The 27,891-nt window shown below is 44.7% G+C and overlaps 1 protein-coding gene across 2 annotated transcripts in view; it reads left to right on the forward strand.

Moving 5' to 3' along the window:
* The window catches only part of LOC126419288 (uncharacterized), a 91,743-nt gene that overhangs the window by 23,144 nt on the left and 40,708 nt on the right, over positions 1-27,891 (forward strand). For both annotated transcript variants that reach the window (XM_050086451.1, XM_050086452.1), the window contains exon 3: positions 6,213-6,357. In XM_050086451.1, the coding sequence (XP_049942408.1) occupies positions 6,213-6,357 (145 nt within the window). The remainder of the gene's footprint in view (positions 1-6,212; positions 6,358-27,891) is intronic.

Genomic DNA, 27,891 nt, shown 5'->3' on the forward strand with positions numbered 1-27,891 from the left:
AAGAGGAATACCATCTTTGCGTATCCTAGTCAGCTTCGTGTATTCTACTAGTGTCGTCCGCCATGCGAGCTTCGTGTATTCTACTAGTGTCGTCCGCCATGCGTTACTTTGCTTCCAAGGTAGCAGATAGCTTTCGTTTCATATATTACGCGGTCCATAATTCTGATGTTATGTTTGTGACGAATCCCATCTCCGCTGCTCATAGTTTCTTTCGTCATTTTATTCTCGATTCACTACTTCTGCTCATAAACTGTTCGTTGTCTTCGACAGGTCTTGAAATGCTTCTTCACTATCAATGACGATTGATGACATCAGTGAAATTTATCATTGAATCCTTTCATCCCATACTTTAATCCCATTCATGAAGGTTTCTTCTGAGTGAGTCATTGCTTACTAGAAGTGAAGGCTGAACAGTAGCGTAGTAAAATGGCATCTTTGTCCAATGCATTTTTTAATCCGAACACCTCCCTTGGTTCTACATTTTCATTTTACACTACTAGTTTTTGTACATATTTTATACTATCCGTCTTCCCCTATACTTCGTTTCTCTGAAAATTTAAATCATGTCGCACCATTTTATGTTGTGAAATATATTTTCTATGGCGAAAAAACCTATGAAAGTTTTGGATTTTTCAAATGTTTCTTCCTTTATCAACCGTAATGTCAGAATCGTCTATAAGATGCCCAAGTCTTCTGTGCAATATTCTGTTCAGCAACTTGGACATACGGGTTGTTCAGCTGGCTATATGACAGTTCTGAGATTAAACCAGTAATGCCGCTTCTGCGTTTTCTCACGTCTTAGTGCAAACACATATCAATCGAAGATTGTTGTTTTAGAAAAGGAGCTTCCTTAAATGTAAGTTTTCAGTCAACAGTGAATGATTTCTGAGTTGTTGCTAATTTCATGATTATTAAGGATAAATATCGTTCAGGCAACAAGCGCCACGAATCATTCTTCAATCCGCAGACCAGAGGCTTCCAAACGCCAGAGGACAGAGAGAGGGGTCCGCGGAAAGGGGGGGAGGGGAGAGGGCGGAAGTTTTGTTGACGTAACTAAACAGTCTTAAGTGCTAGAGTAGTCATTAAGGAATCAAATCTCATTTTGCTTCAAGGAAGTAACCAATCCATCACAAAATTTGTAATTTGTAATCACATTTAAATAAACGTACTCTACATGGTACGGGTATTAAAACTGCTCAAAGAAGTTGTCCAGAAAGTCCTTCAAACCAGTTGGGCTCACGTTCAGGCAGAGCAAGGAGTGAAAGTAAAATCGTAATTAAACTAAAGAAAATTAGTAAACTGCGAGTAGGCTCCACTCTCTGAGGGTTCCGTATAGATTTAATTATGTGTATGGATACTACATTCCCCCAGGATCAGATAATCTGGGCGATTTGAGTCTGTTATCCCTGTCAGTGTTGGCAAGATATCAGTCCTGCTAATTCCATGCCTTTCGAGAATATTTCAATTTTAAGTCTTAACTTTAAAATTTTTGTGTAATTTCGAATTTGCTCTTTTAATTGTATAATAACAAATTAACAATTTTCGGACTTTGCCCTTTACTTGACTGTAAAACTTTGTTTCTTGCCAGATTTCATGATTATATATGAGCGAGAAGTACCCTATGAGTTTTGATGAGTGAGTTGCGAGATCAATACATGTAACGTAGATGGTCATATCTTTTCAGTCCATTGACTTAGAATTTAAAAGATTTTACATCGCAAAGGGGCTGTAAGCTGTAGTATGTGACATAAATATTAACTTGATACGTCTGTCCATTCCTGACAAAAAGGGGTGTTAACAGACGAATAAATGTACAGACAGTCGGATAAAAGCGGACAAAAAATCTTTTTTCCTGTGATATAATTAAAAATTAACCATTTTCGGATTTTTCCCTTTAGTTTTATTGTGAAGCCTTACTTATTGCCAAATTTCATGATCTACACGAAACGCCCTGTAGGTTTTGATGTGTGAGTTTAGGAGTTGCAAAATACGAGTACGTGGCATAAATGGCCTTATATTTCGATTGCATTGACTTAGAAATTTACATATCTTTTGATTGCATTGACTTAGAAATTTAAATTTTTTACACCGGCAAGGAACTGTAGATCTTAGCATGTGACATAAGTATTAACTTGATGTTGTGATGTCATAGATTAATACCACCTCCATCACATCTCACAGTTGGCAATAGAAACGCATGTTTCAATAAGACAACAATAGTGGTCGCGCAGGGAGCTAGAGGATCCAATGACGCACGCCCGCTGTGCCACGCCTTCAGCGGCTGTCGCTACTGGCGCCGTCTGCCGCTGCGATACAGGATGGGCGGCGACAGTTACACGGCCCAGGTACAGGTGCAGTCTTCAGTCTTAGTCAGCCTTAGACAGTTCACTAGTGCATTACTAGTGGCCGTCTCACATGGCACGACGCTCTTTATCTAGTTCTTTGTAATGGACTTATTTGCTGTTTGTTCTTTTGTAACGTTTCCTCACAACTCTTGGAGAAAGCTATAAGCTAAGTAAACTTCTTTTTACTGCATTTACGTGCTCGCTAACCATTTCTGCTTCTGTCCAGCTTCTCTGTGAGAGCTGTGGTACCACTTTGTAGCACACCTGTCCTTAATGTTATGTACGAAGTAGTACACAACAGATATGTCAGCCTTTTACTTAGAAAATGTGGTCTTAACCGTCGGACAGACAGACAGCCAATCAGAGAGATGGACAGCAAATTTGACATGTAAGAGTTCCGTTTTTACCGACAGAGGAATGAAAACCAAAACGAAATGAAATAATGAGCAAAATAAAGGCAGTCTACTCTAAAACGCACATATTTGCACATTTTCAAATCCAGATCTTGTTGTGGGTACCATACACTACCTTGTGGTCCCATCCCCTGCATTCTGACACACTTAGCTTGCTGTCCACGAGGTTGTGGAGGCGTCGCAGCTCAAGCCTGCGCCACTCCTCGGCCTCTCCTGAGGTCATCCAGTGTGTAGCGGAGGGTTCCTGCGACGACGCTGTGTGAGTTTTACGCGGTCACAAGTGTGCTGAACGCTGTTCGTGACAGCAGATACTGCATACCATTTCATTCTGTTGGTCCCTGCCTCCTGGGGAAAGTTAATCACGATGTAGGTGCCAATTAGTTGACTGTAGAGCTTCACAGTAGATTTGAGGATCCTGCTGCGATAGAGCACAGTCCTTGAGAAGATTTCGAAATACGTACATGATACTGGCCCAAAACAAGACAGACCCAGTTGTGTGCTGGATACGTGGGACTGACTGTCTGAGATGTGCGTTGGTAGCCGATCACCTCAACATTCTTGGGGAACTGCGTGTTTGGGATGTGCATTTCAACCAGTCGCCTCCACATTCTTCTGTGACGATCAAGTGTCAGACAGACCCTCCACTCTTCCATGGAGATGTCCACATGCCATTTTTCCTGGTCTAATTCGAGTTCCTCGTGCACCACCGTGTTGCGAGGTTGTTTCGTTGTTTGCTGCCTGCTACCTAGAGGCCAGATTGATGAGATGCTTACGTATTCCTGGGGTGGTATAGCCTTCTCAGTCGGCTATTCTATTGTCCTGTGTGTAGCTATGATCTACGAGGGGCGTTCAGAAAGTAAGCTCCGATCGGTCGCGAAATGGAAACGACTATGAAAATCCGATAAAGCTTTGCACAGATGTGTTGGGTAGTGTCTCTAGTATAACCCCAGTTAGCATCACGTCGCTCTTCTCATTTCTGAGCTCGCAGTGAGTGCGTAAAGATGTCTAGAAAATAGTGTCTGCCGCCAAGTACGAGGGCCTGGTGAGAAATTTCGCCTGAAGCTATGCAGCTAACATTACATAACTGTCGTGCTGTTTCGTCTTCACGACAATTCTCAGCCGCATTCTGCAGGGGCAATGAAGATGCTCCTGCATCGTTTTCAAATGGAAATGTTAGATTACCCACAATACAGTCCGCAATTGTCTCCCCCTGAGTTTCATCTCTGGTCACATGAACCGCTGTCTTTGAAGACAACATTTTGACACAGACAACGAGGTGTAGGCCACCGTGGAGAATTGGCGGAAAGCACTGGCGGCTGCCTTCTATGGTGAGGCTATTGAAAAGTTGGTACAACGCTATGACAAAAGTCTAAGTCAGAACGGCGACTACGTAGAGAAGTAGCTGAAAGGTGTAGCTAATTGTTACAAGTAAAACATTTCTGATGTTCACTGTGGTTTCAATTTGGCAATCAATCGGAGCTTACTTTCTGAACAGGCCTCGTATAAGGCAGTCCTCGACAGCTGGTGATGCCGGCCGCGGGCGACCACTGCGAGGCAGATCTTCAGTTGTTTTGTGTCTACTGATAGGAGTTGTATGTTTGAGTGACGCAGCCGCGTTGTACGCCAGTTTGGTCCACTCACTGCACCGATAGCCCTCCCTGCCATACGATGGCGATGGAGGCGCGGTCGGCGTGTGGCCCATCGAGGTATGCTGGCAAGTTGAACAGCGGACCTAAGACGCGTCGTCCCGTCCACGGTAGGAGGCATGACGCACTCTGCTCGACTGCACTGTACGTAGTCACTCCCTGTCATCTGAAGTGTATTCAGCAAGAAGGTCCCCAGTAAGAGAAGCACAAACTGTGCAAGTCATGAGAATTGCGTAAAACGTTTATCAAACATTTTTTAAATTCGTCTCCCTAAAGTTGAATACACTACTGTGACAAAGGTCATGGTATACCGATATCTACGTTTTCAGAGCGCTTTCGTATCACGTACAAAAGGCTAAAAGAGCTGTGTGTTGGCGGAGGTGATTCATGTCAAAAGGTTCTCGACGTGATTACAGCCGCACGTCGTGAATTAACAGACTTTGAACATGGAATGGTAGTTGAAACCAGACGCAAGGGACATTCCATTTCGGAAATCGTTAGGGAATTCGATTTTCCGAGGTCCGCAGTGGCAACATTGTACCGAGAACATCAAATTTCAGGCATTTCATCTCATCACAGACAACGCAGTGGCCGACGGCCTTCACTTAACGATCGTGAGCAGCGGCGTTTGCGCAGAGTTGTCAGTGCTAACAGACACTGCGTGAGAATACCGCAGAAATCAATGTGGGACGTACGTGGAACCAATCTGCTGGGACAGTGCGGCGAAATTTAGTGTTAATCGGCCATAGCAGCAGACGGCCGACGCTAGTACCTTTGCTAGCAACATGACTTCGTTGCAGCGCCTCTCCCGGCTCGTGGCCAGCTCGGTTGGACCCTATACAACTGGAAAATCGTGGCGTGGTTAGATGGGCCCAGGTTTTAGTTGCTAAGAGCTGATGGTAGGGTTCAAGTGTGGCGGAGACCCCACGAAGACATGGATGCGAGTTGTCAACTAGACACTGTGCAAGCTGGTGGTGGCTCCATAATTATGTGGGCTGTGTTTACATGGAATGGACTGGCTCCTTTGGAAGTTCAGCTACTTGAATTTTTATGGACCATGTCAGCGGGGTACAATTGTTCGTAATTGGTTTGAAAAGCATTCTGGACAATTGGAGTGAATGATTTGGTCACGCAGATCGCGCGACATGAAACCAGTCGAACATTTATGGGACATAATCGAGAGGTCAGTTCGTGCACAAAATTCTGCACCGGCAACACTTTCGGAATTGTGGACTACTGTAGAGGCAGCATGGATCAGTATTTCTGCAGGGGACATCCAACGACTTATTGAGTCCCTGCTAGGACATGTTGTCGTACAATGTCGGGCAAAGGAGTTCCGACACGATATTCGGAGGTATCCCATGACTTTTCTTATCTCAGTGTATTTCACGAGCAGTTTCTCTGAAAGAGGATCTTCTGTACAAACGTACCGTAAATGTAAGATTTTGAAACATAGCAACGTAGAAACCAGAAGAAATGAATGCCTAAAATTTTTCTTTTATCTGTTGTACTTTTTTTTTTTTGTAAAAAAATATCACTCGAGTTGCTTTCGAGACGCTTCATTTCTATATATCACAACAGGAATGTGTTGTTGAAATTTATTATTTTTTAGTTATATGCTTTCTTTTACTATTTCATCGCATAAAATTTTACACATTTGGCTTTAATGAGAGTATGAATGTTATTGAAAATGATGGTGGGTATGCGGGCTGCCGTTTTCAAATTGTCGATATTTCAATTAAGACAAAAGATTTTCTAGAATCGAATATTTCTTATTCGTGGATGACGAATCATAACTTTGTGGACAGGGACCCAGTCGCTGGGCGTTGTTCCACTGGACCCCCTGCAGGTCCCGCAGATCAATATCCATCACGTCGTCAAATACGTCCTCAAGATCAGGTTCAGGAACGTGCGCCTCACAGGACTCGCCAATGCCGACGTCAGCAACGTCACGTGAGTACAGCCTGTGTGTGTCTGTCTGCAGCTGGAAGTTTAGTGGCACGAGTACAAAGGGTATACAGCCTAGCACAAGCGATAAGGTTTCCCGAAATACTTTCATTGCGGAAAATTGTAACGGGTCATCCTTTTGACAAACGCATGAGCACCAAAAGATTGTCACTGAGATAAGAGTGAATTTTAAATATTTTCCTGGCGAGCTAAACATTCGTAGCAGTATCGGTCTTTGAGTCGGTCGTCATTCACTTTGCTTCACAATATGTTGATTAGGCACTTCTCAGTCATCCTTAGGTGAACCCAACCGAACGACGATCAGCTGCAAGTCCGTAATTACTTTGAATATTGAGATAAGTAGTTGTGGAACAGAAAATTAACAAACATAGCCAAAAGTGGAAATTCTTACGCAGTTAACCTACCATATTTATGGGAGCCAATAGAGTTTCCATAGAATCTACTTGATTTATCAGCCTTTAGGTTTCCACCACCTGATCCTTCTTCGTGACAAGTAAATAAAAACACCTAGAGTCTTCCTTATGATTTTATTTTATTTTGTCGCTACCAGTTTCAACGCTTCATTGCGTCATCTTCAGGCTGTTTATGATGCGATACAGGTTGATATGATCCCCATGCATACCACATCTGTTGCCAGCATTACTGGATACACAGATAATCTGAAAACGTATGTGTCAGCACTCCAGCCATCAACTGCGTATCCAGTAATGCTGGCAACAGATGTGGTATGCATGGGGATCATATCGACCTGTATCGCATCAAAAACAGCCTGAAGATGACGCACTGAAGCGTCGAAACTGGTAACGATAAAATAAAATAAAATCATAAGGACGGCTGTAGGTGTTTTTGGTTCAAATGGCTCTGAGCACTATGGGACTTAACATCTATGGTCATCAGTCCCCTAGAACTTAGAACTACTTAAACCTAACTAACCTAAGGACATCACACAACACCCAGTCATCACGAGGCAGAAAAAACCCCTGACCCCGCCGGGAATCGAACCCGGGAACCCGGGCGTGGGATGCGAGAACGCTACCGCACGACCACGAGATGCGGGCTGTAGGTGTTTTTATTTACTTGTCACGATAGTAAACGGCCGTCGTCCCAGAGACCTCCTGCTAAGAGGATGGACATACAAAAGTTTGATCCTTCTTCGTCCAACTTTTTCAATCTGTGCCACAGCAGTGGACCAGTGCACAGCGCTCTCCAACAGTGCAGCAAGGCGTAGAGGAACTTTCCTTCCGGGACTCTAAGTTCCTGTTGTCACCAACATCGCCATCACTCGTCAGTGAGTTACGGTGGTATACTTCACATATTAAGCTGATGCTGTTCTCAGTAACATAAGGTGTAAATGTGAGTGGCAGTAAGCATGTGGTTGTGGGGCACATCCTCTAGTGAAAAGTTCAGCATGGTGGAAGTGTTCAAAAATTTAGCAGCATGAAGCTTGTGCTTTCGTCACATGAATGACAGTAGTTGTGTCAGAAATTTTCAGAAGTGACCTTACCGTTCAGCACTCAAATGGGCCAGTGTTAATAGACTGTCATACATAATGCGCTGGCGAGAACTCAAAAACAATTAAAATGTACAACGACGACAATAATGTAGAGTGCACTAATTTTCAGGAGTTAACGTTTCGAAATTTGATGTGTGCTAACTCAGCCATCCAGTGTGCTGTGAATGACAGTCTCAGGTGGTAGGAGTACGTTTATGGATAATTCGAGAATGTGTGGTATGCTCTTACAGAGGTCACCCATGAGCATACTTCGAACCATGTTTTCGCTATTAACTGCTCTATGAGATTTTATTCTGCACGCAGTATGTACGAAGAATCATCACTACCTCGTGCCGTTAAAAAAATGCATGCATTCTAGCGTATGTTCATGTATTCCACAATGTTACTGGTATTAAAGAAGATAATAAATGATTGTTTTTACCTCTGAAATTTTCCGCTTTGTTCCAAATAGATAAAGATGCACAGCCGTTACAGTAAGTCAGTAGAATACTTCCATTCCATTCCACTGCTGCTCTAGCGCGTCAGGGCAAACGACCCCTTCAACACCCCTTAGATTGTGCATGTCTGCAAGCGTACACTAGACCAGCAGAGGAGTGCCACTCAGCTGAGTGGGTGACGAAATCTCTGTAGTGAGGGTGTTGCCAAACTGGGGGGGTTTTAGAGGTACCTCTTGCCGTTTTACTCAAGCATGTGTCAATGCCCCTCCTCTCCTGCGGTCACGCCAAAGGAGGGCGTGAAACAGGAGGGCTAATAGAGCATAAACCTACTTCGGTCACAGTCAAATTTCGTCGGATGGTTGCACACGGTCTCTAGTGGTTTCACCGTGTATATCAAAGCAAAAATTCCAGTCGCACTACACTCGAGAGGGTCAGGGGTCAGCAAGACTGCAGCCTCAAAATGTCCTTAGAGAAGGGTTGAATCGTTCTCGAAGTGTCAGCAGCGTCGAACTGTCATGAAGGTTGTTCTATCACTCACAGCACTGCGAACTGTCGTTTTGGACGCCCCAAGAGAAAGTATGGCTTTATTGACATCTTTTATGCCACCTCCTAGGACCAAGACCTTTTCTTATCGGTTCTGAGTGGTGATGTGTCTGAAATGTTTTCTTTGGCTACCCACACGAAAACTTCAACACTGGTCATCGTTTTTCTCTCCTACATCGCGGAGGCGTCAAAAGAAGTGGAGAAATGTGGATAAGAGGGACTGTGACAACATTCTCATCGTGTGGCACGTCCACGGTGGCGTTTGGCAGAATTGTGACGTCATCAACCCACTTTACATGTCACATGAACTTTCGAGCTGTGTCGACACCTTGCTGTCTGAAGTGTTGCCGAGACCGTAGCTGACCTTGCAGGGTGCAGAAGTACAGAGGAAGGTCGTAGGCATCATTGAGTCAAATCTCAAACTTCTGTATCGCAATGGGAGACAGTTACAGGTATTCAGAAAAGGAGTCTTGTAATGTGGTTTCACAGTGTAGTTCCACTGTATGTAACCCAGGTCAATAGTAAGACTATGGGATGGTCTTGATCCTATCCTTGCAAATGATCCATTTGTCATTAAATGGAGACCGATTTTCAATTGTGATACAGTCCGAATCACACCGTCTTGCAATCGAATACTTTCTTGGAGCACCAGATGCAGAGAGCATCTACACCACCAAATGGGCATTTATTGCAGTTGTCAATCATGAGAGCCATTGAGGACGGTTGATGCACCCCCTTCACCCATCTTTTGCAGGCAGCAGTTTCTGCAAGGTACAAATACATTTTAGATTTAAGGCCAACAAACTCCACTATCTATTACTTCATATGGATTGCAACCATTAACCTAATAGAGGTAGCTGTCTGTATCCTATAAATAATCTTGGATCTGCAAAATAAGTATTTGCAAACCTGCAGTGACACTAGTACCCATGGGGTTTGGAAAGGCCCACTATACACATACCTACATAAACAGGTTTCATGCGTTCTATCGAAACCTTAGCCTTCTTCAGACTGACTAATTCTGTACCGAAGGTTGTGACCTTTTTAAAATTTGGCCTGGCGACATTACCCTGTGCACCGTAACACTCCTCCCTGCGGTAAAATAGGTGAATTTTACGGTGGTTTTTCAAATTTTCGTTTTTCATAAAACAGTATTACTCTTTAACTTTTCTTTTCAAATTCGCACATCGCTGAAGTTCTCTTTTTGGTATTGACACCAATATACTCCTTGAACCAGCACGACTGCTAGAAGGACATAGTGCACGTGTTCCAATTAGTTTCCTTCCCAAACTGAGACACTGCTTGATGTTTCCATCGTGCATAATGTATCTCTTGTTTACTCCTCAGCGTCGACTTCAGCATGTGGATGGAACCATTGCGTGAAACTAGGCACTCAGACATAGCGGAAAATCGCTGTGCCTGATTTATGCTCTTAGGTTATACCAGGTCCGTGTCCAAGACATATCCTACATCAGAATCCGTGCATCTATCTAATCTGATGATTTCCTTATCGGACAGCCGTTGAAACCCTCCAACAAGCAGAGATTGGTACATGTGGCGCCTGTGTAAGTTGTTAACATGATACAACTTACATAGTCACATGCTTTGACATGTCCACCCATTCGCTGGAAATTTACCTTGGTATGCCTATAGATACATGGCAAAGTCCCACACTAATCCCATGTTATAAAATGAGAAGCATGTCGACAATAATCAGTGTTGGCACGTGCCTTTTTCAACATGAAGTCCCATGAAAGCTGCGGTGTGGTTCCAGCATTCAGGCAGTCACACGTACATTCCAGACTTCACCGAAAATATCCGCAAGCAATCTTACATCTGCGTCCATATAAAACCTCGCACACTCACCTCAATTAGATATGTTGAATTTTTGCCAAACATTAACTGCATGGCCATACCCTGCATCCATTATGGCATAGCCTGTATAAGGTTACTGGTGAATGCAGCTATGCTGAGTGGTTTCCTTGAGTCTCTCCACTGAATCCATTTATTCGTATCCCGATACCTCCTTCTTCATCATGCAGCGCGTGCATAAAACATAATGTATCCAGGAACGGCAAAATAATTTTTGGCGTGATCTGTTTGGAGAGTAGAACGTATTTCTCAACGCTCTTAGGCAGGACATCAACCTGATCTGTGGGCAATCTGAAATCACCCAAGTTTTCAATGATGAAATGGGCACCATGTGTACTGAAATTGTGGAAGAATTCAGCTATGTGTTGTGGCACTTGTTAGTTCAAATTGCATATGTGCTGCGCCGCATAACTTTTTCGTTAGACGACTGTAGTGTGCATTTGGAATTTCCACTTTTCTATCTAATGCAGCCCACAAATTTGAGAATCAACAGGTTTCTTGTATGCTCCACCATTCTCCTGTGATTCAGTCATGGGAATGTTGGTACAATAAATGTAATCAAAACACCATGAAGTTTGTTGGGGCTCAGAGAGTAACCAACTTGCAGTATTTTCCCTGATCTATGATCCGAAACAACAGGGACTCATGTCATAAAGCATACAACTTGACATACATCTGCATAGGATATGTGCCTCTCTGAGAAGGTTCGTGGGAGGCAGTGGGATTGCTCTCACAGTACACCACAGCAGCGAGGAGGCACTCGTAATCTGTATACACCACAAATAGCCAATGCTCCTGGTAGTGGAAATTCTTAAACTTTCAAAACTTGTTTCCCTCAGCGAACATTTCGACAAGTGCCCATTCCTGACTAGAGCAATCTATTATATGCTTTGTTAAATGCCAGCTTGAAGTAAACGAGGCACCTAGAACTAAAATGCTGAGCACAGTGTGAAAACTGATGCCATCAGAGATATAAAATTCAAAAATATCACCCATTTCGCATGTTCCCAGATTGGCTCCATGTTTCGTACAGTTTCTCAATCCACTATTGGCCAAGTGAAGCAGAATTAGTCTTCAATATTTTGGACATTAATTCAGACCTTGTTAGCAGATACGTTCTTTGGAAGCTTGATATAGCTGGACCACCATTTAATGGATCAAAGACATGCAAGTGCATATATAAGTGAAATCCACAGCTGAGTGGCTTACCAGACCCACTTCCCTGCATTCTGGAAAACTGGCCTTCTGTGACATTCAAGTCAAGCAACCACCCATTTGAGTCACCCTGCAATATCGTCCAACCCCCACCCGCAACCCAAACTATTTCTTTTCCACGCCATTATTGCTTCCTTGCTTCCTTCTTTTGGGGGTATGTTAGCTCACAGCATAGTAAAGTACTGCACTTAATGGTGGGAAACTGCCGATCATAGACGAGTTTGCGAAACTCTCTTTCCAGAAAGGGGTTGATAAATATTGAGGAGAAAGACTGGGTATGGGTAGCCTGCAGTAGAGTGATTCGTGAGTAAGTTGAATAAGAATAAATGTAGTGGGAAAGGGAAGTTGTGTGTTTTCTTTTCTTGTGTGCACTGAATGTAGAGCAGTGGTGGAGCCGGCGCAAAGGGGGCCAGTAAAAATTGTATTACAACTACCGGTCGTCCGGGAGTCATTTGTGCCACTGTGCAGCAAGTGCCTGAATCCGAGAGCCATGGAGTAAACGACACATCAACAAGGGCGTAATGAATAGTTGAAGAGCGGTAGTTGATTTTAAGGTTTTTAACATGGCTGTCAATGCTTCGTGAATGTTTTGCCAATGTTTTGCTCTCTCAGGTCCTACAGTACGCATGTACGGACGTTTTGATTGTACTCAAGAGAGCGGTATTACCGTAGCAGTTGTTAGTTATGTTTTAAACAGTAATACTGAAAATGTTGGGAGAAATATATCCCGGTTTGTGAGAAGCACGGCTATTTATTTAGTAGCGCAGTAGAGCGAACTTGCGGAAGCATTCCCGAAATCTTCACCGCAGTTGGACCGACAGGGAGGTGGCACGGAAGGATCTGGACCCCACAAAAAAAAGTACTGTGAGAAGATAGGACAAAGTTAATACTACTAATACTACTTCCATCTGTCGGTGTTTTGGAGTCGAAAAAATATTGCCCTGTTATATCGCCCAGGGACACAACTTCCCGCTGGTGCTGGTACAGACTAGTTTAAAGCTGGTATGGGGCTCACCTGGTGCTGTCTTTAACCAGTCGGATGTGCGAGGGAGCTGCTGCTAACTGTCTGGCGACCATAACTGGCCGTTGACGGTCCCAGACGAGCTGAAGCTGTCATTGACGGCCCCAGACGCAGGGAGAACAGCGTTGATGAACCCAGGTGTGGGGAGTAAAGCGTTGATGGGACGGCACAGGGAGTATGTGATTGACAGCCCCAGGCGAGGAGGAGGATGGAGGATGTTGGTGTTTAACGTCCCGTCGACAACGAGGTCATTAGAGACGGAGCACAAGCTCGGATTAGGGAAGGATGGGGAAGGAAGTCGGCCATGCCCTTTCAAAGGAACCATCCCGGCATTTGCCTGGAGTGATCTAGGGAAATCACGGAAAACCTAAATCAGGATGGCCGGACGCGGGATTGAACCGTCGTCCTCCCGAATGCGAGTCCAGTGTGCCCCAGGCGAGCTGACAGCCCTTGATGTGTCGCCGACAGTTCGAAGCAGTCCGAAGGAGCAGGTGTATCACTGACAGGACGCAGTGGTGACCACCTGTGGACGCTCACAAAATTAAATATGGACCTCATATCATGCTCAGTTGAACTGTCTCTTAGCACCATATTCATATCATCGTCCCCAATCACCATGTCACTAACGAGTACACCTAGAAAAAAAAAGAAACACCTCATGCACATTTTATGTAAATATGAAATCACTGTTGAATAAAAATGTATCTGCTTGCTTGTAATCGGGTGGACCTAACTCTAAGAGCTCCTGGGGGAAAATGGTATCATAACCTGCGATGTGTCATTCAACTCTATTGCCACTACTGTGGCATCGACCCATTCCCCCTTGGCTTCACTGTTGCCGATAGCACCTAGGAACAAGAACATGTCATACGCAGTGCATGCAAGTATGAACTGTTATTATTGTGGAAGAAGATGAATTACTGCTGCTATAAACATATATGCTTGTCTATGATACGCATGAATGTTTTACACTTTACTATCTTGCCTTGGCGCTGGTCACCCAAAACGAGCAAAAGCAAATGCGGTCTCAGTATGCCAGTCCTACTAGATATGTCACTGATAAACAGTATCTGTTGCACAGCCCACGTTTCGCCCTAAAGAAACAGATCTGCCCACCTCAATAACTCTCAAGTATAAACACGCGTGTGTGGTGTGGGCCAATCCAGCTTGGTCGTTGCACTCACCGAAGCATCTTCTGTGAGATACAATGGAAAGGACATAGATCGTTGGTTCGCAGATGAAGAAATTCAGTTCATTGAATGATCGTGTGAACTTTCGCGTATTGTATGATTTGGGAGCAAACAGCGCACGACTGATGCCACTTCAAAAGATGTATTTGGGAGATGTGTGAAATTTTAACTCTCATACTAGAACCAGATTATAGAGAACATTTGTGGCTAAAAATACATACTTACCATGAATACACGCTGAAACCTGTTGATGGAGGTAGGATTTTGAATAAAGATACATGCATTGTTTTTTGATAAAAAATCATTTGTTGGTCAACCAACTTAAAAGTAATGACTCGTAATCTAAAGTGCACATAAAATCATTTGTTCCTTCTCCTGCTCTGTAGATCTGCTTGATTTGTAGGAATATGGAGATTTGTATGATTCCAGGTTTCTTGTATGATTCCAGTTTTCTTGTAAATTTCTTGCAGGCAGAACATCTTCTCAGAAAGCCGGCCGCGGTGGTTTCGCGGTTCTAGGCGCGCAGTCTGGAACCGTGCGACTGCTACGGTCGCAGGTTCGAATCCTTCCTCGGGCATGGATGTGTGTGATGTCCTTAGGTTAGTTAGGTTTAAGTAGTTCTAAGTTATAGGGGACTGATGACCACAGCAGTTGAGTCTCATAGTGCGCAGAGCCATTTGAACCATGTTCTCAGAAGCTTTGATGTATACAACATTGTCTGTGTGTTTGAGACTCCAGTGACATCGGCATATCTTGTAACCCAGTCATGGCTTGTCCTATCAGACTGAAAGCAAATTATGAGTTTTGTGAAGGCCTCGTCGCTACAGATGAGGAGGCCGAGTTGTCACTGTTGTTACGGTAGGCCGAGTTTGTGACTTCATGAAATGGCTTCTGATGCAGTACACCGCTAAGACAATTTCTCCCTGCCACTATTACACAGCTATGCCCCAGTGTCATGTAACAGGATATGAGAACGAAGGTTCTACAATAATCCGACAAATTAGAAACAAAGTCACACAATTGAGTTAAAAAGGTTTACTTATCTTTGTGACTTGTCGAATAGTGAAGTTTGAAACACCGCATGTATTATAACACAAGAAAGGCCCTCAATGGCAACGTGCATAAAACCGTAGGTAAAGTTCACGGTACATAGCAAATGCAATTTACAACAACTGACTGTGTAACTTCTAGTCAGCCCTGGACGCTGGTCTACAACCAAGTGGCCGAGAGCTGCTGTTCTGTCTTTCCTGTGGGTTTCTGTCCGTTGTCGTCCGGTCATTCGCAGATTATACCCGGCCGAGGTGCAGTCGATATCTTCATCCTCAGCGCCGCTCGTGGCGCTGGTGGAACTCGCGCAAGCGGCGAGTCTACGGCACTGACGCCAGTTCGCATATTTGCGCCTGTGTTGCTTTTTCCTTGGCTGTGTATTGTTCGGACGACACAGCAATGAGTTAATTATAATACAGTCCTCGTAGTCTGTCACATTTAAAGTTTCAGAATGGTCTGGGAGAATGTCATTACTACTTGCCCAGTAATTGCTCAAAAATGGTTCAAATGGCTCTGAGCATATGGGACTTAACATCTGAGGTCATCAGTCCCCTAAGAACTACTTAAACCTAACTAACCTAAGGACATCACGCACATCCATGCCCGAGGCAGGATTCGAACCTGCGACCGTAGCGGTCGCGCGGCTCCAGACTGAAGCGCCTAGAACCGCTCGGCCACACCGGCCGGCACAGCATTTGTGAGTGCAGTGAAAGCAACATCCTTAAACACAAAACTTCCACATTTGTCGTAGAAATCTTGAGTGTCTGCGGTGATGTCTGCACTCTGAAGTGTCTTCATGAAATCTACCGTATGTGACACATCACTTGTTCATTCATACAAATTACTTCACAATTCCAGTGAAAATGGAATAATTGATTCCACAGTCATGTAGTAATAATGTGTATGCAGTAATTTATTTATGGAAATTTTCTGATGATTCAAATTCTGTGCATATATCCACCGACCTATATTTTATTTTTCTGTTCTGCTTTGAGTAATGTGTGGTAACGGTGGGCACTAATTTCCTAAATCTCTTTATGTTGAATGTGCATCCAAAACTGTCACTCCCTCATAGTAGAAAGGATGAAACCTCACATACTAGTCGTACAATATACTGTGTACATTATTATCCCATTTAGCTGCAAGATACGATCTTTGCGAATGAAACCTACTTGAACTGGATTCAGTGGCCCATGTCTGTCTGGATGTAATCGATACAGACGAATATTCATACAGTACCCATGAAAGGAAAATTAATAGCAGTTCAACGCTGGAATTCAGTACCCTAAACATTTTCGGATAGCCTTGACCTACTATAGTAGTTTGAGGCATTTTACATACTAATTTATCCAGCACAATTATTTTATTCTCTACAGTATTAGGATCTACCTGAACTTAAAAGTTATTATCCATCGCACTTCATACTGAAATCACTTCTTGTTTAGGGTTCATGATCACTCGTTTCACCTTCTCAAAGTACCCCATAAGTATCTTAAGTGTAAACATACACTAAAACAGTCATATTCACTTATTGATACATCTATGAACCATCCTGCACTTAGTACATGGTTCACATGGATCTGAGCACTACGGGACTTAACTTCTGAGGTCATCAGTCACCTAGAACTTTTTTTTTTGGTCATCAGTCTACTGACTGGTTTGATGCGGCCCGCCACGAATTCTTTTCCTGTGCTAACCTCTTCATCTCAGAGTAGCACTTGCAACCTACGTCCTCAATTATTTGCTTGACATATTCCAATCTCTGTCTTCCTCTACAGTTTTCGCCCTCTACAGCTCCCTCTAGTACCATGAAAGTTATTCCCTCATGTCTTAGCAGATGTCCTATCATCCTGTCCCTTCTCCTTATCAGTGTTTTCCACATATTCCTTCCCTCTCCGATTCTGCGTAGAACCTCCTCATTCCTTACCTTATCAGTCCACCTAATTTTCAACATTCGTCTATAGCACCACATCTCAAATGCTTCGATTCTCTTCTGTTCCGGTTTTCCCACAGTCCATGTTTCACTACCATACAATGCTGTACTCCAGACGTACATCCTCAGAAATTTCTTCCTCAAATTAAGGCCGGTATTTGATATTAGTAGACTTCTCTTGGCCAGAAATGCCTTTTTTGCCATAGCGAGTCTGCTTTTGATGTCCGCCTTGCTCCGTCCATCATTGGTTATTTTACTGCCTAGGTAGCAGAATTCCTTAACTTCATTGACTTCGTGACCATCAATCCTGATGTTAAGTTTCTCGCTGTTCTCATTTCTGCTACTTCTCATTACCTTCGTCTTTCTCCGATTTACTCTCAAACCATACTGTGTACTCTTTAGACTGTTCATTCCGTTCAGCAGATCATTTAATTCTTCCTCACTTTCACTCAGGATAGCAATGTCATCAGCGAATCGTATCATTGATATCCTTTCACCTTGTATTTTAATTCCACTCCTGAACCTTTCTTTTATTTCCACTATTGCTTCCTCGATGTACAGATTGAAGAGTAGGGGCGAAAGGCTACAGCCTTGTCTTACACCCTTCTTAATACGAGCACTTCGTTCTTGATCGTCCACTCTTTTTATTCCCTCTTGGTTGTTGTACATATTGTATATGACCCGTCTCTCCCTATAGCTTACCCCTACTTTTTTCAGAATCTCGAACAGCTTGCACCATTTTATATTGTCGAACGCTTTTTCCAGGTCGACAGATCCTATGAAAGTGTCTTGATTTTTCTTTAGCCTTACTTCCACTATTAGCCGTAACGTCAGAATTGCCTCTCTCGTCCCTTTACTTTTCCTAAAGCCAAACTGATCGTCACCTAGTGCATTCTCAATTTTCTTTTCCATTCTTCTGTATATTATTCTTGTAAGCAACTTCGATGCATGAACTGTTAAGCTGATTGTGCAAAAATTCTCGCACTTGTCAGCTCTTGCCGTCTTCGGAATTGTGTGGATGATGCTTTTCCGAAAGGCAGATGGTATATCGCCAGACTCATATATTCTACACACCAACGTGAACAGTCGTTTTGTTGCCACTTCCCCCAATGATTTTAGAAATTCTGATGGAATGTTATCTATCCCTTCTGCCTTATTTGACCGTAAGTCCTCCAAAGCTCTTTTAAATTCCGTTTCTAATACTGGATCCCCTGTTGTTGTTGTTGTTGTGGTCTTCAGTCCTGAGACTGGTTTGATGCAGCTCTCCATGCTACTCTATCCTGTGCAAGCTTCTTCATCTCCCAGTACCTACTGCAACCTACATCCTTCTGAATCTGCTTAGTGTATTCATCTCTTGGTCTCCCTCTACGATTTTTACCCTCCACGCTGCCCTCCAATACTGCATTGGTGATCCCTTGATGCCTCAGAACATGTCCTACCAACCGATCCCTTCTTCTGGTCAAGTTGTGCCACAAACTTCTCTTCTCCCCAATCCTATTCAATACCTCCTCATTAGTTATGTGATCTACCCATCTAATCTTCAGCATTCTTCTGTAGCACCACATTTCGAAAGCTTCTATTCTCTTCTTGTCCAAACTATTTATCGTCCATGTTTCACTTCCATACATGGCTACACTCCATACGAATACTTTCAGAAATGACTTCCTGACACTTAAATCAATACTGGATGTTAACAAATTTCTCTTCTTCAGAAACGCTTTCCTTGCCATTGCCAGCCTACATTTTATATCCTCTCTACTTCGACCATCATCAGTTATTTTGCTCCCCAAATAGCAAAACTCCTTTACTACTTGAAGTGCCTCATTTCCTAATCTAATTCCCTCAGCATCACCCGACTTAATTAGACTACATTCCATTATCCTTGTTTTGCTTTTATTGATGTTCATCTTATATCCTCCTTTCAAGACACTGTCCATTCCATTCAACTGCTCTTCCAAGTCCTTGGCTGTCTCTGACAGAATTACAATGTCATCGGCGAACCTCAAAGTTTTTATTTCTTCTCCATGAATTTTAATACCTACTCCGAATTTTTCTTTTGTTTCCTCTACTGCTTGCTCAATATACAGATTGAACAACATCGGGGAGAGGCTACAACCCTGTCTCACCCCCTTCCCAACCACTGCTTCCCTTTCATGTCCCTCGACTCTTATAACTGCCGTCTGGTTTCTGTACAAATTGTAAATAGCCTTTCGCTCCCTGTATTTTACCCCTGCCACCTTCAGAATTTGAAAGAGAGTATTCCAGTCAACATTGTCAAAAGCTTTCTCTAAGTCTACAAATGCTAGAAACGTAGGTTTGCCTTTCCTTAATCTTTCTTCTAAGATAAGTCGTAAGGTCAGTATTGCCTCACGTGCTCCAGTGTTTCTACGGAATCCAAACTGATCTTCTCCGAGGTTGGCTTCTACTAGTTTTTCCATTCGTCTGTAAAGAATTCGTGTTAGTATTTTGCAGCTGTGACTTATTAAGCTGATAGTTCGGTAATTTTCACATCTGTCAACACCTGCTTTCTTTGGGATTGGAATTATTATATTCTTCTTGAAGTCTGAGGTTATTTCGCCTGTTTCATACATCTTGCTCACCAGATGGTAGAGGTTTGTCAGGACTGGCTCTCCCACGGCCGTCAGTAGTTCCAATGGAATATTGTCTACTCCGGGGGCCTTGTTTCGACTCAGGTCTTTCAGTGCTCTGTCAAACTCTTCACGCAGTATCATATCTCCCATTTCATCTTCATCTACATCCTCTTCCATTTCCATAATATTGTCCTCAAGTACATCGCCCTTGTATAGACCCTCTATATACTCCTTCCACCTTTCTGCTTTCCCTTCTTTGCTTAGAACTGGGTTTCCATCTGAGCTCTTGATATTCATACAAGTCGTTCTCTTATCTCCAAAGGTCTCTTTAATTTTCCTGTAGGCGGTATCTATCTTACCCCTAGTGAGATAGGCCTCTACATCCTTACATTTGTCCTCTAGCCATCCCTGCTTAGCCATTTTGCACTTCCTGTCGATCTCATTTTTGAGACGTTTGTATTCCTTTTTGCCTGTTTCACTTACTGCATTTTTATATTTTCTCCTTTCATCAATTAAATTCAATATTTCTTCTGTTACCCAAGGATCCCCTATCTCTTCTAAATCGACTCCTGTTTCTTCTTCTATCACATCAGACAAATCTTCACCCTCATAGAGGCTTTCAATGTATTCTTTCCACCTATCTGCTCTCTCCTCTGCATTTAACAGTGGAATTCCCGTTGCACTCTTAATGTTACCACCGTTGCTTTTAATGTCACCAAAGGTTGTTTTGACTTTCCTGTATGCTGAGTGTGTCCTTCCGACAATCATATCTTTTTCGATGTCTTCACATTTTTCCTGCAGCCATTTCGTCTTAGCTTCCCTGCACTTCCTATTTATTTCATTCCTCAGCGACTTGTATTTCTGTATTCCTGATTTTCCCGGAACATGTTTGTACTTCCTCCTTTCATCAATCAACTGAAGTATTTCTTCTGTTACCCATGGTTTCTTCGCCGCTACCTTCTTTGTACCTATGTTTTCCTTCCCAACTTCTGTGATGGCCCTTTTTAGAGATGTCCATTCCTCTTCAACTGTACTGCCTACTGCGCTATTCCTTATTGCTGTATCTATAGTGTTAGAGAACTTCAAACGTATCTCGTCATTCCTTAGTACTTCCGTATCCCACTTCTTTGCGTATTGATTCCTCCTGACTAATGTCTTGAACTTCAGCCTACTCTTCATCACTACTATATTGTGATCTGAATCTATATCTGCTCCTGGGTACGCCTTACAATCCAGTATCTGATTTCGGAATCTCTGTCTGACCATGATGTAATCTAATTGAAATCTTCCCGTATCTCCCGGCCTTTTCCAAGTATACCTCCTCCTCTTGTGATTCTTGAACAGGGTATTCGCTATTACTAGCTGAAACTTGTTACAGAACTCAATTAGTCTCTCTCCTCTTTCATTCCTCGTCCCAAGCCCATATTCTCCTGTAACCTTTTCTTCTACTCCTTCCCCTACAACTGCATTCCAGTCGCCCATGACTATTAGATTTTCGTCCCCCTTTACATACTGCATTAGAACTACTTAAACCTAACTAACCTAAGGACATCACACACATCCATGCCCGAGGCAGGATTCGAACCTGCGACCGTAGCGGTTGAGCGGTTCCAGACTGTAGCGCTTAGAACCGCTCGGACACCTCAGCCGGCCCTGCACTTAGTAAACCATTCAGCCATGAAGTTGCTGTGGGGACATATGTTTTCATGGTTGATGTGGTTCCAACATTCCTTTATGATCGGTCTCAATACCATTTAGTTCGTATCTTTTCTTGAACCCTAATCTTCCTTCCTTCTTGTTTCTTGAAACAGAAATGCGAATGAATTATATGTAAATCACGATGTCGATGTAGGTTGTCCATGGTACTTTCCAAATTTTCCTTCTAGGTACAGGAAACTGTTGGTCAGAATTTTTAATGAATCCCGATGGTGAATGAAAATTCTCATCAGCACATTATTATTAAAAATCGCTGAAATAAAAGACTTGTGGGAGTAATATTCATGACAGATGACTTACGTGTAACACTGAACACGTGGTGTAGGGGTCTCATCTTTGAATAGTAATCTAAAGTTCTGGGACTCTGGTTAAAACCTCAATAGTGCTCGAAATTTCGAATAAGAATCAGTAATGGTAGCCGAAAATTTGTATCATAAGAAGTTACCCTCACGCTATCAACGGCATTGCCAAAGAGGGCAGAGGAATGGGCAAAGGTTCAGGATACTTCCTTGCTCTAGGTGGGGGGGTTGGGGGGGGGGGGAACTATCCTTAAAAGACAAGTGGAAAAGACTGTATTAAAGACACATATTATTTATCCACAAGACATGTGGCGTGCAATTGAAAAAGTGTAATGTTGATCTCTCCATTAGGCTCTGGGAGTTAACTGCCAACAGGGGAGCAGAAGATTGAACAGTCCATGAAAGGGTAACACATTATGAATCGGAGTGTGAAATGTCAGAAATTTAAACGTGGTAGGGAACACTCCTGTTACAGCTCCATCCGTTGCACCACATACAGTCAGCTCAAAAATGGTTCAAATGGTTCTGAGCACTATGGGACTTAACATCTATGGTCATCAGTCCCCTAGAACTTAGAACTACTTAAACCTAACTAACCTAAGGACAGCACACAACACCCAGTCATCACGAGGCAGAGATAATCCCTGACCCCGCCGGGAATCGAACCCGGGAACCCGGGCGTGGGAAGCGAGAACGCTACCGCACGACCACGAGCTGCGGACTACAGTCAGCTCTCAGAGCCAAAGGACTACACCTGTCCCCTTGACGGTGGGGGGCACTTCCCTCCCTCCTGCACCTCCTACCTTGGGAGCAGCACTCCCCCAACCATCGAGGACACCAGTCCCCACTTCTAAGCCAGAGAAGTGTAAGTCTTCTTCAGCTTCTCTCGCAAAGAAGGGATCCTTTTGGTCACTCCCTTCCCAGGTTCCTACCAGTGACAAACCAGACACCCGCCAGGTGCTGAAGAAGCCCCAGATAGCTGGTTGTAGGGCTTCGTGGTCCTCTTCAGTCCCAGAGACTGAATCAAACAAGCCATCCCAGCAAGGGCAACCAAAGGAACAGTGTGAGATGTCGTAACTGAAGACCCCCTAGGTCCAAGGAAATTGCGGTGGCACCCACTCCACCGCTACCTACAAGCTCTGCGTCTGGGGATGAGGTGGAGATTCTGGCGTCCTCTGAGGACCTAGATCTCGCTGGTCCTCAAACATGACGGATGTCACTTCTCTCAATACTCAGTTGGTGGCAGCAGGTGACCCAGTAGCATAATCTGCCTCCTCGGTCCCTTCACGTCTATCTCGGCCATGGACAATGTCATCCTCCAGTGGAACTACAACGGTTTTTTCCACCATCTTGCTGAGCTCCGACAACTTCTCTGCCTTCACCATTTCCTCTGCATTGCTCTTCAGGTAACTCGGTTTCTGGCGATGCGAACCCCCGCCCTCCGTGGCTATCAGGGTTATTATAAGAACCGGGCAGCTTACGAGAGGGTATCTCGTGGCATCTGCATCTACGTCCTTCACTCTCTGTACAGTGAGTCTGTCCAAATATGGTGATGTCCCGCAGCATGTCCTCGCTGTGCTGATAGCCCAATTGCCGCCACCTTTTCTGTTACTGGCTGTTACCGGGCGACTTCAATGCCCATAACCCTCTGTGGGGTGGATCAGTGGCCACCGTTGAGCATGTATTGGCACAGCTCCACCTTTCTCTTTTAAATAATGGTGCCTTCACACATTTCAGTGTGGCGCATTGCGCGTACTCAGCCATCGACCTTTCGATCTGCAGCCCTACTACCAGCTGTCCAATGGAGTGCGCATGACGACTTGTGCGGTAGTGACTACTTTCCAATATTTCTGTCACTGCCACAGCGTCACTCTTCTAGGCGCCCCTGCACATGGGCTGTGAATAAGGCTGACTGGGACTTGTTCACTTCCATTGCCACTATTGAGCCTCTTTCCAATGACGCCATCGATGCGGTGGTCCACTTTGTCACCACTGGCATAGTTACTTCCGCAGAATCTGACGTTCCCTGTTCTTCTTGGTCCCCTCGGCGGAGGACTGTGCCTTGGTGGTCGCCCGAGATCGCTGAGGTGATTAAAGATCCAGTGTCACAAGTGGCATCCATCATTGGAACACCTCATCGCCTTTAAATGGCTCCGTGCGCAAGCCCGGTGCCTCATTCGCCAACGCAAGCAGGAGTGCTGGGAATGGTAAGTCTCCACTATTGGCCTCTGTACCTCTCCATCGCAGGTTTGGGCCAAGATTAGACGACTCTATAGCTATCGGAATCCCATCGGCGTACCTGTGCTTTCCCTGAATGGAGCAGTCTGTACTGACTCCGACACATTAGCGGAGCATTATGCTCAGATCTCTGCTTCTGCGAATTACCTGCTGGCCTTCCGCTCCCTGAAAGAGTGGTTGGAACGTCAGAGTCTTTCATTCACACGCAACACCCTGAATCGTACAATGCTCCGTTCAGTGATAGGGAATTCCAAAGTGTCCTAGCCACTTGTTCTAATATGGCTACTGGGCCAGATCACATCCACTGTCAGATGCTCACACACCACTTTGTGGACTGCCAGCGAGCCTCCTACACCTTTTCAACCATATCCGGGTTGAGGGTGAGTTCCTGTCGCAATGGTGGGAAATCATTGTAATCACTGTGCTGAAAACCGGTAAAAACCCTCTGGAGGTGGACAGCTAGCATCTCCTACGTTCTTTGCATGTTGCTCGAGCACATGGTGAGGCGGAGCTTGAGTTGGCTACTTGAGTCTCGGGGCCTTCTGGCTCCATCTCAGGGTGGGTGTAGTAAGGGCCACTCTGCCACTAAAAATCTCGTCTGCCTTGAGTCTGCCATCTGTATGGCCTCTGCCCGCCATCAGCATCTGGTCGCCGTCTTTTTTGACATGTGGAAGGCATATGATACGACATGGCGACATCACATCCTCCTTACGCTTCATGGTTGGGGTCTTTGGGGTCCACTCGCGGTTTTCATACAAAATTTTCTGTCGCTTTGTTCCTTCCGCATGGAAGTTGCGGCCTCCCACAGTTCCTCCCGAGTTCAGGAGAATGGGGTACTGCAAGGGTCTTTCTTAAGTGTCTGACTGTTTTTAATTGCAATTAATGGGCTCGCTGTGGCGGTGGGAGCGTCTGTCTCAGCTTTCTTGTATGTTGATGACTTCTGCCTATACTATAGCTCCACCGGAATTGCAGCTGCTGAACGGCAGCTGCAGGGCTCTATCCGCAAGGTACAGTCTTGGGCTGCAGCAAATGGCTTCCAGTTTTCGGCTGCCAAGACCTGCGTTAAGCATTTCTGCCGGCGATGCACTTTTCACCCTGAGCCATGGCTATATCTTGACGGCGAACCTCTTCCTGTGGTGGAGACGCATCGGTTTTTGGGATTGGTTTTTGATACCCAGTTGACTTTGCTCCCTCATATTTGGCAACTTAAACAGACGTGCTGGCGGCACCTTAACGCTCTTCGTTGCTTGAGTCACACCAGCTGGGGGTGCCGATCGGTCTACCCTCCTACAGCTGCACCAGGCGTTAATTCAGATTATGGCTTACGGTTCGGCATCTCCTTCCGCATTGCGGTTGCAGGACCCCATCCTTCACAGCAGGATATGACTCGCCACTGGAGTTTTCCGGACAAGCCCTGTCAACAGCATACTTGTGGCGGCAGATGTCACTCTATCGCGGTTCCGGCGCCGAAGATTACTGACCGCTTATGCTACACATGTTTGTAGCTTGCCCAGGCATCCCAATTATCGTCTCCTGTTCCCTCAGTCAGTCGTCATCTTCTGGAGCAGAGGCCCAGGTCAGGGTATACAATCGCAGTTCATGGCAGAGCTCTTCTCTCTGGGCTTGAAGTTTTCCATCTCTTTTCCAGGTCCCTCTGCATATACCCCCAGTGTGTGTGCACCGCCCATGCCTTAGGTTCGATTTGGCACAGGGCCCGAAGAACTCAGTCCCTCCTGAGGCCCTCCGCCGCTGCTTTCTTTCAATCCTTGCCTGTTTCAAGGCTCTTACATTGTCTGTACTGATGGTTCGATGGTTGCTGGCCGTGCTGGTTATGCTCTCACTCTACGGCATCATTATGAACAACACTCATTGCTGGCTGGCTGCAGTGTTTTCATTGCCGAGCTGGTCGCTATCTCTCTCGCCCTAGAGTATATCCGCTCCTGCTCAGGTAAGCCCTTCATTACCTGTAGTGACTCCCTGAGTGGCTTACGAGCTATTGACCAATGTTTCCCTCGCTCTCGTCTGGTGATAGCTATCCAGGAGTCCCTCCATACTCTTGCCCTTTGTGGCTGCTCTGTGGTCTTTGTGTGGAGCCCAGGTCATGTCGACATCCCAGGAAAAGAAGGTGTTGACACGTTGGCCAAACAGGCTGTTGGTGCACTAGCCTTGGAGATTGGCCTTTTGGAGAGTGACCTCAGGTCAGTTTTGCCGCAGAAGGTACTTCGCACATGGGGTGAAGAATGGCGCACCCTTCCTTCACTCAAGAAACTTCGGGCCATCAAGGAGGCTACTGGTGCGTGGCGGTCCTCCCTGCAGGTCTCTCGCGAGGACACTGATGTTGGCCACACCTGGATGACGCACAGCTATTTATTGCGCCGCGAGGACCCACCTTTATGTCACTGTGGGGCTGCTTTGATGGTGGTCCACATCTTGTTGGACTGCCCGCTTTTAACTCCGCTTAGGCAGACGTTTGCACTGCCTGATACGCTTCCTGCACTTTTATCAGATGACGTTGCGATGGCAGATTTAGTTTTGAGTTTTATTCGTGCAGGGGATTTTTATCGCTTGAGCTAGGTGTTTGTCCTTTTTTTGTGTTGAGTCTGGCCCTTCGGCTACGATTTTAGACTGGGTTTTTAGTGAGGTTCTTGGTGGTTGTCTTTTCTTTTTTGTTTCTATGGTCGGCCAACCACTGTCGCACTCAGTGTGATTTTAATTCCCTTTGTCTGGTCTTTGTCTGTGTCTTTCTTATCCTGTGTCGTCTCTTGTCATCTCCATTGTTTGTTTTTATTCTTTGAAGGTGTTTCACGTTCGTGGAAAAAGGGACCGATGGCCACAGTAGTCTGGTCTCTTCAATCCCACAAACCAACCAACCACCAACCTCATTGTATACGACCCAGTGAGTTACAGCACCTCTTGCAACATCTAGGTTTATAATCCTACAATCCCACATTCTTTATAGTTCTACATTGTCTTCAACAGCGTATTCTGCATAAACACCCCAGAAAACCTTAAGATGTGGAACTTTTTGACGAACTTAAGCAAATCTGTATTCATAGTGGTAGCTGAATAATACAGCTATGAGGGTTTTTTCCTGAGCAGCCCAAATCCTTTCCTGTGTTGAGATATATTCACATTTCGAATACAAACAATCATCAGCTTCATCAGGGAATGGCGACGATGAAAATTTGCGCCCAACTGGAACTCAAACCCTGATTTGTTTCTTTAAGCGAGCGGTCGCCTTAAGTGCTTCGGCTATCTGTGCATGACCCACGACCAACCAAAACTTCCATATGTCGTCATTCCTGCGTCACAACCTGTACTCGTACACACATTATGCAATTCCCGTACCGGCGAGGACGTTTTAATTGAAAGTCGATGCCTGCTATCGGCGGATAAATGCGATGTTGGTCTACCTGTGTTGTTAAGGAGAATGACGCAGTGGGCCTTCGGACATACATGTATGTATGCATGCTGATTCGAGTTTCGGTGTGGCGCAAGTTTTCATTGTCGTCATTCCCTTGTACAGCTGAAGGTTGTTCGTATTCGCATCTGCTGATGCGTTTCATGTATTTTATAACGGCTGTAGTCGCCGCAGTGCCTGCTCCTTCAGACATGCATGCCGGTCTGAGAGATTATCGCATTGTTCTTCTTAACAACACAGGCACTTCACTGTCGTACTTTGTTGTATGGTTTTAATTAAGTCCTTTCTTCGAAGTGACATATTGCATGTTCCTATCAGGTCTGTTCACCTCCTGAACTTGCTCTTCTTCACTGTATAAATTATTCACTGATTGGGCTATAGTTGCCACACCTCCAGCTAAAGAGTGAACAGCTGCTAATCCAGCTAATGCTGGAACTAGGTATGGGATAGCCCCACCCCATGTCTTAGGTGTTGGTAGAACCC

This window comes from Schistocerca serialis, chromosome 9, assembly GCF_023864345.2.
Source record: "Schistocerca serialis cubense isolate TAMUIC-IGC-003099 chromosome 9, iqSchSeri2.2, whole genome shotgun sequence".
NCBI classification, from domain to species: Eukaryota; Metazoa; Arthropoda; class Insecta; order Orthoptera; family Acrididae; genus Schistocerca; species Schistocerca serialis.